Source organism: Beta vulgaris, chromosome 7 (genome assembly GCF_026745355.1).
Source record: "Beta vulgaris subsp. vulgaris cultivar EL10 chromosome 7, EL10.2, whole genome shotgun sequence".
Lineage (NCBI taxonomy): Eukaryota > Viridiplantae > Streptophyta > Magnoliopsida > Caryophyllales > Amaranthaceae > Beta > Beta vulgaris.
The window spans coordinates 58,652,193-58,662,057 of record NC_079208.1 but is presented as its reverse complement, the minus strand read 5'-3'; the positions used below and the strand labels follow the sequence as shown (position 1 = coordinate 58,662,057).

Genomic DNA, 9,865 nt, shown 5'->3' with positions numbered 1-9,865 from the left:
CTACTCCTCCCTTCAAACACCAGCGACCATATCAGGTGATTTCTGTTCGAATTCGAAGGGATGACGACGGTGGAGCGATTGAGAAATCGACGGGGAGGGGGTGGGGGAGCGATTGGGAAATCGACGGGGAGGGGTGGGGGGAGCGGCGGTGGAGGGGATGGGGGAGCGGCAATGGAGGGGAGGGGATGGGAGGGGGTGGGGGCTTAGACTGGGGTGGAGGGGAAGAAGAGGGGTTGGGGTTTGGGGTTGGCAGGGTGTTAGGGTAAGGATTTAGGTTTAAGATTAGGGTTAAAGTTAGAGTTAGATTAGAGTTAGGGTTATATTTGAATTAGGGTTTATGGTTAATCATGGCAAAATGGTAAATAAAGCTAATGATGAGTTAACGGAAGTTAGGAAAATGATATCTGGTGCACGTTTTCGAAAACTCAAGGGTATACAGTGCATTTCTGAAACATTGCGAATATATGGTGAATTTCTTAATTTGTCGGGGTATTTGGTGAAAAAACCCTAATATAAATGCTCAATTATTGCAATAGAATAAGAACGACAAGGAAATAAACCCTTTGTTCATTAAATTAATTAATGTGGGTAAAAATAAAATCAGTGATTATTATTTTGTTATTGCACCCAAAATGGCGCGGTACCCTTTGAAATACTTAACAAAAATTCACTATTCAAATTAAGTTGAAAATTTCAACTATCCGCTGTGTTTTCCCACAACCCCGCCACATCCAAAGTTAAAAAAAACACACCTCACATCACACAATCCACACCACTCCTCCACACACAATCTCCACCGTCTATCAAAACAAATCAACGCTCAAAAACACACTTCTTCCTAACACACGGATCGACATCTACAACCGTCCGATTAAAAAAACCAAAAAAACTCCTCAACACCCAAAAACCCGCACCTATAAATACCCCCCACACTCCACATTTCATTTCCATCATCTCACTTTCTCTCTCCTAACAAAATCCTCCTAACTTTCTTTCTCTCTCTAAAAAAATCAAGAATGTCTGGGCGTGGTAAGGGAGGTAAGGGTTTGGGAAAGGGAGGAGCAAAGCGTCACAGGAAAGTTTTAAGAGATAATATTCAAGGTATTACAAAACCTGCAATTCGTCGTCTTGCAAGAAGAGGTGGTGTGAAGCGTATAAGTGGGTTGATCTATGAAGAGACACGTGGCGTGCTTAAGATCTTCTTGGAGAATGTGATTCGTGATGCTGTTACATACACTGAGCATGCGAGGAGGAAGACGGTTACCGCCATGGATGTTGTTTATGCTCTTAAAAGGCAAGGAAGAACTTTGTATGGTTTTGGAGGTTAAATTTGAATGATTTTGGTGTTTTCTAGGGTTTTTTATGAACAAATTTGGGGATATTTGGTGGTAGTTTGTGTTTTATTGCGAAATTAGGGTTTAGATGGTGTAGATCTTTGTTCGGGGATTAGTGTTTTGGATTTTATGGTTTTTAGGTTACTTTTGTGTAATTGAATCGTTATGATTTCATGAAATGAATATCTTGTTCACTCTAATTTTCGTTCTTTTACCGCTGAAATATTTCTTGATTTTCGCCGTATTTGTTCTTTCGATCTTTAATTTGGAATTTGCAGTTGTGTTTTCTTCATATTCGTAATGTTATACGAATCATTGTTTCATTTCAACTGAATTTTTTCTGCGAATTGAAGTAATCTTGAATTTTGGATTGAACATTGCATGATTTCTGTTGTTTGAGGATGAATTGCGCTCAATTAGGGTTTTCTAATGTTCTTAACATTTGAGATTTGTTCAAGAACTTCTATGAAGTTCTGGTGCTGGTTTTGAAAATTGAGCTTCGTTGATAAAGTTATGGTGTTGGTATTCAGAATCACGCTTCATTGATGAAGTTATGGTGTTTGTTTTTAAAATTGAGCTTCATTGATGAAGTAAAATACTGCATTTTGAGCTAATCTTACATCAGAGAATGGATTTGATTATTACATTAAATTCAGAACAGCATTGGGAGGAAAAAAAAATCAAGGACAATGCAATTTTTCAATTGTAAATGTGCTTACAGAACGAATATGATTCAACTAGATGTACCAAATCTCAAAGTAAAAAGAAGAAAAATTGATTTGTCCATTGTTTTAGAGTAGCACCAGCAGAGTTTCCAAAGGAAATGTAGTTATGTTCTATGATGAAATAAGGGAAGAGAAGGATTGTTCAGCAGCACACTATGCACTCGAAACTCACCTTGCAAAATCACGCCATCTTCAATGGAGAAAAATTTGGTAGATAGACGAAAACAAAATAACAATGTCAAGCTTGAGGTTATCAGGTGAAAGTAACTACCCTCGTTATATTGTTATGTAAGTCAAAAATTAGATACTACTCCCTTCGATTTTTATTAATTTACTCGCTTTTTTGGAGAGATTTCGTTTCGATTTTTATTATAGTTAGTGTCTTAGTGAAAGGTAAATTAATAAGGGATATTTTAGAAAGGAATACTGGTAAACTAATAGAAGTATATAGATAGAGATATACCATGGCGAACATGAGCTGTTTCTAGAATTAGTGAAGATCACAAAAATGAAAAATTTAGCACGAGAAAACTTGATGTATTGATAATTATAAAAGATGAACAAATAGGGGCAACAAAAAGAGAGGCCCCTTTGATTATTTTTTACTTTGACACATGATAAAACAAAATGGCAAAAAAGATCAAGATCAAACAATCCTCTACTTCTCCAAAACACTCACAGAAAAACGCTCTCTTTGGGAACTTCTTCTTTCACCAGCACCACTCTTTTTTCTTAGTTACCCCTACCATATGAAAGACTTAAAGAAGTGATTGGTCTCAGTTCTTAGGAACCCCGAGCCTCAGGCGGAAGTCGTCTTCCATGAGAGGAAGTCCCTCCCGCAACTTCACCTTCGGCTCCCAACCGAGCAGTTCTTTGGCCTTTGTGATATCCGGTTTCCTTTGTCTAGGATCATCCGGGGTATTATCCACTGAGATTATCTTCACATTTGGGTTGATCAGCTGCAAAATATACCCACAAAGAATGGTGTGATTTTTTCTTCCCCAACATAAAATGTTCCAAGTACTCCTAAGTTCATGTGCTTTTTAGAAACTCAATTAAGATAAGGATATATCCTTAGAATATGACAAAGATTTCGCACAATGGAAGCCCTACTATGATGTTACCAGACTAGAACACCTCTAAGAGATAGCTAGCAATTTCTTGTAAACACAAACATAAACGATTTTGTTTCTCTATAATTAGATAACTTAAGGGACTGTTCTGTATCGCTGTCATTTTTGGTTATGAAATCATATAATACAAGTTGTATACTGCATTAAAAATCAGTCATACTTCAAGTAATCAATCCATACTTGAAAACTGACAACAAAATCTGGAAACTACCCCCCATAATTAAAATAATTATCAGGCCTAAATAAGAGATAGTGGCTACTTAATCAACTTAAGGCAATCTGCAGGACAATGCAGTTCAGAAAATCTAAACAATAAGCTTAAAATGGTGGGCACTGTACAGTAAAGAGACAATAATTTTAATCCAATGTTCTGTTTATCAAACATATGATTGTCGTTCTGCAAGTTTGACGCTTATAAGACATTCAGATGAAAAACAAACGACGCTTATAAGACAAACGACGCTTATAAGACATTCAGATGAAAAACCAACGTATACTCTCAAGCACATAGGTAAAAGAGCAGTATTTTGAAAATACTAACCTCTTTCACAGTCTCAGCAAGTTCAAGCATGGTAAATTCACCTAAATGTGAGCAAACAATTAGCAAGGTTCATAAATAGAGAACGAAACAATAAGTGAACCCATTGATACATCCTTAGTCCTTACCAGGGTTTCCAATGTTGATGGGCCCGGTGTTCTCTCCTTCCATGAGTCTGATGAGACCATCAACCTGATATACAATTGACAATATTCACAAAACAATTATCTTTTGCTTTAAAAGCTACATAAAAAACCTGTAGTCTCCAAAACGCAAAGGACAATTACGCACCATATCAGACACAAAACAGAAACTCCGAGTCTGACTTCCAGGAGCCTGAACTGTCAATGGTTCATCACTGCAAAACACAAGATGCATTAGTATAATCAGCAGTGAAATTTTGGCCCATACGGTCACGTACTTAAAAGGAGCTACACTAACAAATGATGAATATACTCAGCAGGATTTTGCAAAACTAGCAATTAAAACATCCGGTTCTAGTGATAATTTACTGCACAATAAAAGAGAGAGAGAGAGAGAGAGAGAGAGAGAGAGAGAGAGAGGGAGGGGGGTTAAAATTTAGGAGTATCAGCATCAAGCAGGACTTTGTTTAGGCAGAATAGTCGAAGTGGTAGATTGATTATATACCATGCTTGAATTGAGGGTAAATATGAAAATTTCTATTATGAAGAGTGACGATCATTACAAGAGGTATACACCAGTATTATGTACAAACAGCAAGTAATGATTTCCCACCAGCATATTGTTCTACCCAACCATAAACCACCCCGTATCCCCCTAATGGAATCCTGTTACTTCTAAATCATTCTGCATATTTCAAAGATGGGGTTGAGGTTAAATTTTGACTCTTTTCCAGGGTCTACAGCTACATGAGGGAACAGGATATTCACTTACCGAAGTGCTTGAGCAATGAAGTTGCTAACAACACGACCATCATCGATATTCATACGAGGCCCATATGTATTAAAGATTCGTGCTACACGAATTTCTGTTTCAAAACATAAAGTTAGAAAACTTAAAATAGTCTTTCAGAAAAGTTTCGGACTCGAGAAAAGTAAAAGCATACCAATCCCATGCTGCCTGTGATAATCAAACATCAAAGTTTCAGCAACACGTTTTCCTTCATCATAACAGCTCCGAACTCCTGTTAGCCAAAGAAAAATACTTCAGTGCTCAAACAGATCATACTCTGGCACAAGCACAATACCAAAGCCAGACAATCAACAAATGAATTTGTTAAATTGTCTTGCATACAAATATCATTTCATTAAGAACAATAAGGGCATTTACCAATTGGATTAACATTTCCCCAGTAGGTTTCGGGTTGAGGATGTTCAAGGGGATCACCATACACCTCTGATGTAGATGTGAGCAAAATCCTGAGGAATGTACAAGAAGCAAAGAGACATTGGTAAGACTACTTGGGTGACACATAATATCCACACAGGTAAAGGAAAAAAACACACAAAAGAAGGATGACAAACCTGGCTCCAACACGCTTGGCAAGTCCTAGCATGTTCAGAGTACCCATCACATTTGTCTTAATTGTCTGTCAAGTATTATTCAATGGTCAGATCAGATAATCGTTTAAAGCCCAATAAAAGGGAGAAAAGTCTCAACACTGCAACTGCACAGACTGTATGATCTTACGGCCAAAGCAAAGCACAAAGATATTTAGATCACGGATACAAGTTTACAAACTTAAGATGTTCTACATCATAATAAACTGCCTTTTACTTGTTTGTCATTCAATTTCACATCAATGCCCTAAGACGAGAGCTTAAATAAGTGTGAGCTGGAGTTGCCAGCACGGTGTAATCATTCTGAGCTTACACTATACAACTCATTGAGCTTCTTAGCAATGCGTTCTGAGCAAAACTGCCACTGGTTGTGTTTAGCATGGCATATTAAGGTATGTGAAGCTGTCACCTATCAAGCCCATGAAGATCACAATGCCATATGTGGCAAACCCTTGAGGTTCAGAGGAGGTTGCTATTTGAATATGGTGGTATATTAGGGATGGACCTTCTTACAACAGAGCGTAATATGTAATGTGAAGAAGCCACATAACCCGTCATATGAGCAGAACAGTGTGCTATGTGGAAACAACGTTAATAGTTCAGAGAGGGCTGCAATTTGGGCTCTGTGGGGGAAAAAATTAGCATATTATGCCGTTAATATTGAAACAAGCTTGCCCCACTTGTGTGGGAGGTGAAAAGGTTTCAACAAAGCCATAGCATTATTAAGAACGAATTAGCTGGCATTTATTTAAGTGGAGCACCATGAGCTTCCATAAATAAAATCTAAATTTGTTATGAATCTCAGAATCACAATATGGCTCGAGTATATGCTTCTCAATGGTCAGATGACATATGGTGCCAATTATACACTGAAAAGGTTCTGCTGCTTCTTGACATATCAGACAATTTACTTAAAGCTGAACTCACCTTTACAGGGTTGTGCTTGTAAAATATTGGTGATGCAGGGCATGCAAGGTGATATATCTGATCAACCTCAACCAATAATGGCTCTGTGACGTCTGCAGATGGAAAAACATATATGAACCTTAATAAATCCTAACCCGAAGAATATTACATTTCTAGTCCAACAATTGCAATGGAACATCCACAGGAAAAAGTACAACAATGAACTGCCGAAGTGAATAAAGATGTAACAAGTTCAAAATTTTATGCTAATGTCCTTGAAACTAATTCCACTTTCCCCTAATGCTAGATAAAATATGTAATTAGAAAATCATTTTCTAGAAGCTTAATGATCACTGCAGACAAAGAAATATCAGACACATAAAACAGGGGAAGATTCATATTGTGGGTAGTGGGGTTAATTGATGCCACTCAAATGAAATTTTGTTTTTTTGTAAATTTTCTTTGCAATATTTCAAAAGTCTGAAAATTTTATCATAAAATCAACCACTTGAACCTGTTAAGACATTTTAATATTACACTTTTTACCCCACTGATATTTTCTTCTGAATCTGTCATAACGTGACGGCCAACATAGTTTGACGGAGGCACCTCATATATGAAGGTAAAATTCCGAATAAAGGAGCTACTTTATATTGCCATTGTGTCTAACATATGAAAAGAACCCTATTGCTTCTTAAAGATTTTCAACAACCAAATATGCAATAATCGTAGGAGTTAACCATCAAAGGAACTTAAGTGTAACACATAGCCTATAGAAAGCCAGTGTAAATCATGTCCACAACAGCTAAAAAATAAGTTGCTTAGGATTAGATGCCCGTTAAAGTTAGTAGTACCACATAATTCACAATGAGAAATCATCACAAGATTAATACCATGACGGATAAGCTCAAATCTCGGGTGCCCAATCCATTTCCTAAGGTTGTCCTTTGAACCAGTAAAGTAATTATCAACGACAATCACCTGTCAAAACATCGAGAATGCAGTTAATTTTAACATGTGAGACAAAAATGTCTTCTCCCCACAAAGTAACAAATAGATACAAAACTGTGTTATGCACTGAGATTGTCTTAAGCACAACAATTTCTCTTTTCCACTAATGATCATTAATCAATAGAAAAGAAACAAGTCCAGGAAACATGCTCACCTCATTCTTTTCATTTTCCATCAATCTATCCACCAGGTGGGAGCCAATAAATCCTGCTCCTCCCGTAACCAGAATTCTCATGTTTGACTGCCACCAAGAGACATGAAAAGCAAAGCATTCTATCAAAATATAAACAATGCCAATGACCGAACTTCGACCACAACATCTTGACAACCACTAAAGCATCTCCATTCATGACCAAATTGAAACTCAACAAAGTCACCTGCATTGCTTCATTATCAGCATTGCACAATAAGACTAGGCTTATCATACAGTACGATACGCACACGAGCACTATGCACTTACAATCACATTGATAGTTAGTTGATCATTTAGTGAAGATAAAAAAAACCTATTTATGCTCCATTTCACATCTTTAATGGACAGTGGACACAATCAACAAAGCACAACACAAATAACATTTCCCTTGATGGTATACATTGTTGCATACTACCCACATCCTGTATCACATATTGGGATCAAATATCAACCCACTACAAGATCCAGACTTTTACATCCAAATCAAAGATACCCACTTTTTTTTGGAGTATACCCATCACAAATTTGCACAAAAAGTTGCACAAAACAACAAAGAAGTAGGCAAAACAAAAAAAAAAAACTAAAAAAGATCAAAACTTTAGAATTTCAAATTTACCTGAAAAAATCTAGAATTTCTCAAAGGAGAAGGTGCTGGAGGTGGTTTGGTTGCTGATTGCTTCTCTCCGTTGGATGCCATCTTTCAGATCTCCCACTCAAATCAATTTACACCTAACACCCAACAGTACAGAAAACCAAATCACAACAAAATTCTGTCCAATAATTTAATGGGGTCCAGAAACAACCACCCATTATAAAATTAATAAATAAAATTAATGGGAAACAATAACTACATATAGAATAAAAAACATTAAAAATTTTGGGATTTATTCAGATCAACAATAAGAAAAGGGGGAAAGCAAAGAAAGTACTTGAGACTGAAAGATGAAGAAAACCCTAATTTGCGATTTATGAAAATAGAGAGATCAAAGACTTGCATATTTATAGTGTGAAATCATAAATATAAACTATGATCGATAATTTAGAAACTTCCCCTACCAAACGTCGCCAAACCCACATGCCAGATGAGAGAGAAAGCGCGATATTTACGCAATTTAAATTAATTAAAATCCAAAATCGAAGATAAATTAAATTAAATTTGGTTCCTTTTTTCTTTTTTCTAACTTCAAATTCAAGAAAAGTTCGAGTACCCAACATCAAAATCATGATGATGATGGTTATGCACTAATTGTAACAACAAAAGATACTGAAATTACGCCAAACTTAAGACTGATAATTACAGATTAAACAAAAGGGGAAAAAAAGATACAATCTTTTTCAAATGAATAGTTCTCGTAAATTTTTACAGTTTTCTTACCAGAGTTTAGGCACTTTGTATTTGAGAAAGGAGAAATATTTTCGAAGAATTTTAGATGTTCATCAAAGTATATGATGTAAGTTTACATATAGTATTACGAGGTTGTTGTGGAGTTAAAGATGTGAAACGTGAAGAGATATGCTTTAGGAATCCTAAAAACAATGCTATACCAAACTCTTTTTTGAGTAACTAGACTTCTTTCAGTTTCCAACAGAATTAAAAGGCTAAACAAAAACAACAAGCGAGTTTTACGTTTCTCATTTAAGGAAAAATTTGCTCTTTGACATTCGGGTGAAGGTTTGGTTTTCGGTTTGGACTTTGGATTTGTTGGGTATGTCGCGAAATTTTATCTGGAACCTTAAGTATTATCTAATTTGATTTTTTATCAACTTTGATCTAATTATGTTAGTTTGAATATAATAGTTATCCAAAATAAGGAAATAACTTTATTTTTTTTGGTTTTAGCCAATGACGAATTTATCTTGATTTTTTAATATTTGCCTATATTTAAATAATTTTATCTTTATAATCTGATGTATTTTATCCAAAAGCCTTACATCATGATTAACAAAAAGAAATAATATACTAGCGAGTCTTGAAATAAGTTTTGAGAGATTTCATCGTCAACAAATTATAATCCTTACAAGAGGATTAAATATTAATATAATTACAATTTGCCTAAAATTTTCGGGATCCGAACACCTTTAATTTGATCCAGTTCGAAATTCAGTTATTCTAGAGGATTTCAGTCCAATCTAACCTAATTCACTAACTTTGAACCAAATTAATTATTTGGTTTGGATGAGATTTTAAATTGGTCATAAGCTGAATAACTATCACCTTACTTAATGTACCATCTTTTAAATTTATATAAAATCATAGAAATATGTTGTCAACATAAAAATGATAGGTACACCATGTTCTAAGAGTATGGATGACAATGAGTTAGGTGTGGGACGGGTCCAACAAGACCAAGACCCCTATTTTTTAAAGTGGACCAAGACTTGTCTCAAACCCATTGAATGTAAAAAATTCAGACCCTTACCAAACTGTTGGTATTAGAAAACAGGGTGTTGTAGTTTGATTTAATGCGGAACAGACAATCAATG

The 9,865-nt window shown here is 35.7% G+C and overlaps 2 protein-coding genes across 4 annotated transcripts; one reads left to right on the top strand and one right to left on the bottom strand.

Moving 5' to 3' along the window:
• Window positions 1-944: 944 nt before the first annotated feature.
• Window positions 945-1,534, top strand: LOC104900150 (histone H4). Its single transcript, XM_010687508.4, has one exon. It carries the CDS (start codon window positions 1,017-1,019, stop codon window positions 1,326-1,328), a length of 312 nt encoding a protein of 103 aa, XP_010685810.1. The 5' UTR covers window positions 945-1,016; the 3' UTR covers window positions 1,329-1,534.
• A 1,041-nt stretch (window positions 1,535-2,575) lies between these two features.
• LOC104900149 (UDP-glucuronic acid decarboxylase 5) lies at window positions 2,576-8,977 on the bottom strand. 3 transcript variants are annotated; one of them, XM_010687505.4, is made up of 13 exons: window positions 8,757-8,977; window positions 7,998-8,110; window positions 7,343-7,429; window positions 7,071-7,158; window positions 6,199-6,290; window positions 5,236-5,300; window positions 5,042-5,130; window positions 4,818-4,895; window positions 4,646-4,739; window positions 4,022-4,088; window positions 3,859-3,922; window positions 3,734-3,774; window positions 2,576-3,018 (listed from the first exon to the last, which is right to left on the bottom strand). In XM_010687505.4, the coding sequence occupies exons 2-13, from the start codon at window positions 8,076-8,078 to the stop codon at window positions 2,836-2,838; spliced, it is 1,029 nt and encodes a 342-aa protein (XP_010685807.1). In that variant the 5' UTR covers window positions 8,079-8,110; window positions 8,757-8,977; the 3' UTR covers window positions 2,576-2,835. The 3 variants fall into 3 exon arrangements, with proteins under 3 accessions (XP_010685807.1, XP_010685809.1, XP_010685808.1); XM_010687507.4 differs by lacking the exon at window positions 8,757-8,977 and adding an exon at window positions 8,438-8,548; XM_010687506.3 differs by lacking the exon at window positions 8,757-8,977 and adding an exon at window positions 8,311-8,447.
• Between the last annotated feature and the right edge of the window lie 888 nt (window positions 8,978-9,865).

Bases quoted from the DNA above. Each gene is read 5' to 3' on its own strand.
- LOC104900150 (XM_010687508.4), top strand. From the start codon at position 1,017: ATGTCTGGGCGTGGTAAGGGAGGTAAGGGTTTGGGAAAGGGAGGAGCA.
- LOC104900149 (XM_010687505.4), bottom strand. From the start codon at position 8,078: ATGGCATCCAACGGAGAGAAGCAATCAGCAACCAAACCACCTCCAGCA. The intron at 3,923-4,021 runs GTGCGTAATTGT...ATTGTATATCAG, and splicing joins TCTGTTTTGTGTCTGATATG to GTTGATGGTCTCATCAGACT. The intron at 3,775-3,858 runs GTAAGGACTAAG...GCTCACATTTAG, and splicing joins CATCAACATTGGAAACCCTG to GTGAATTTACCATGCTTGAA.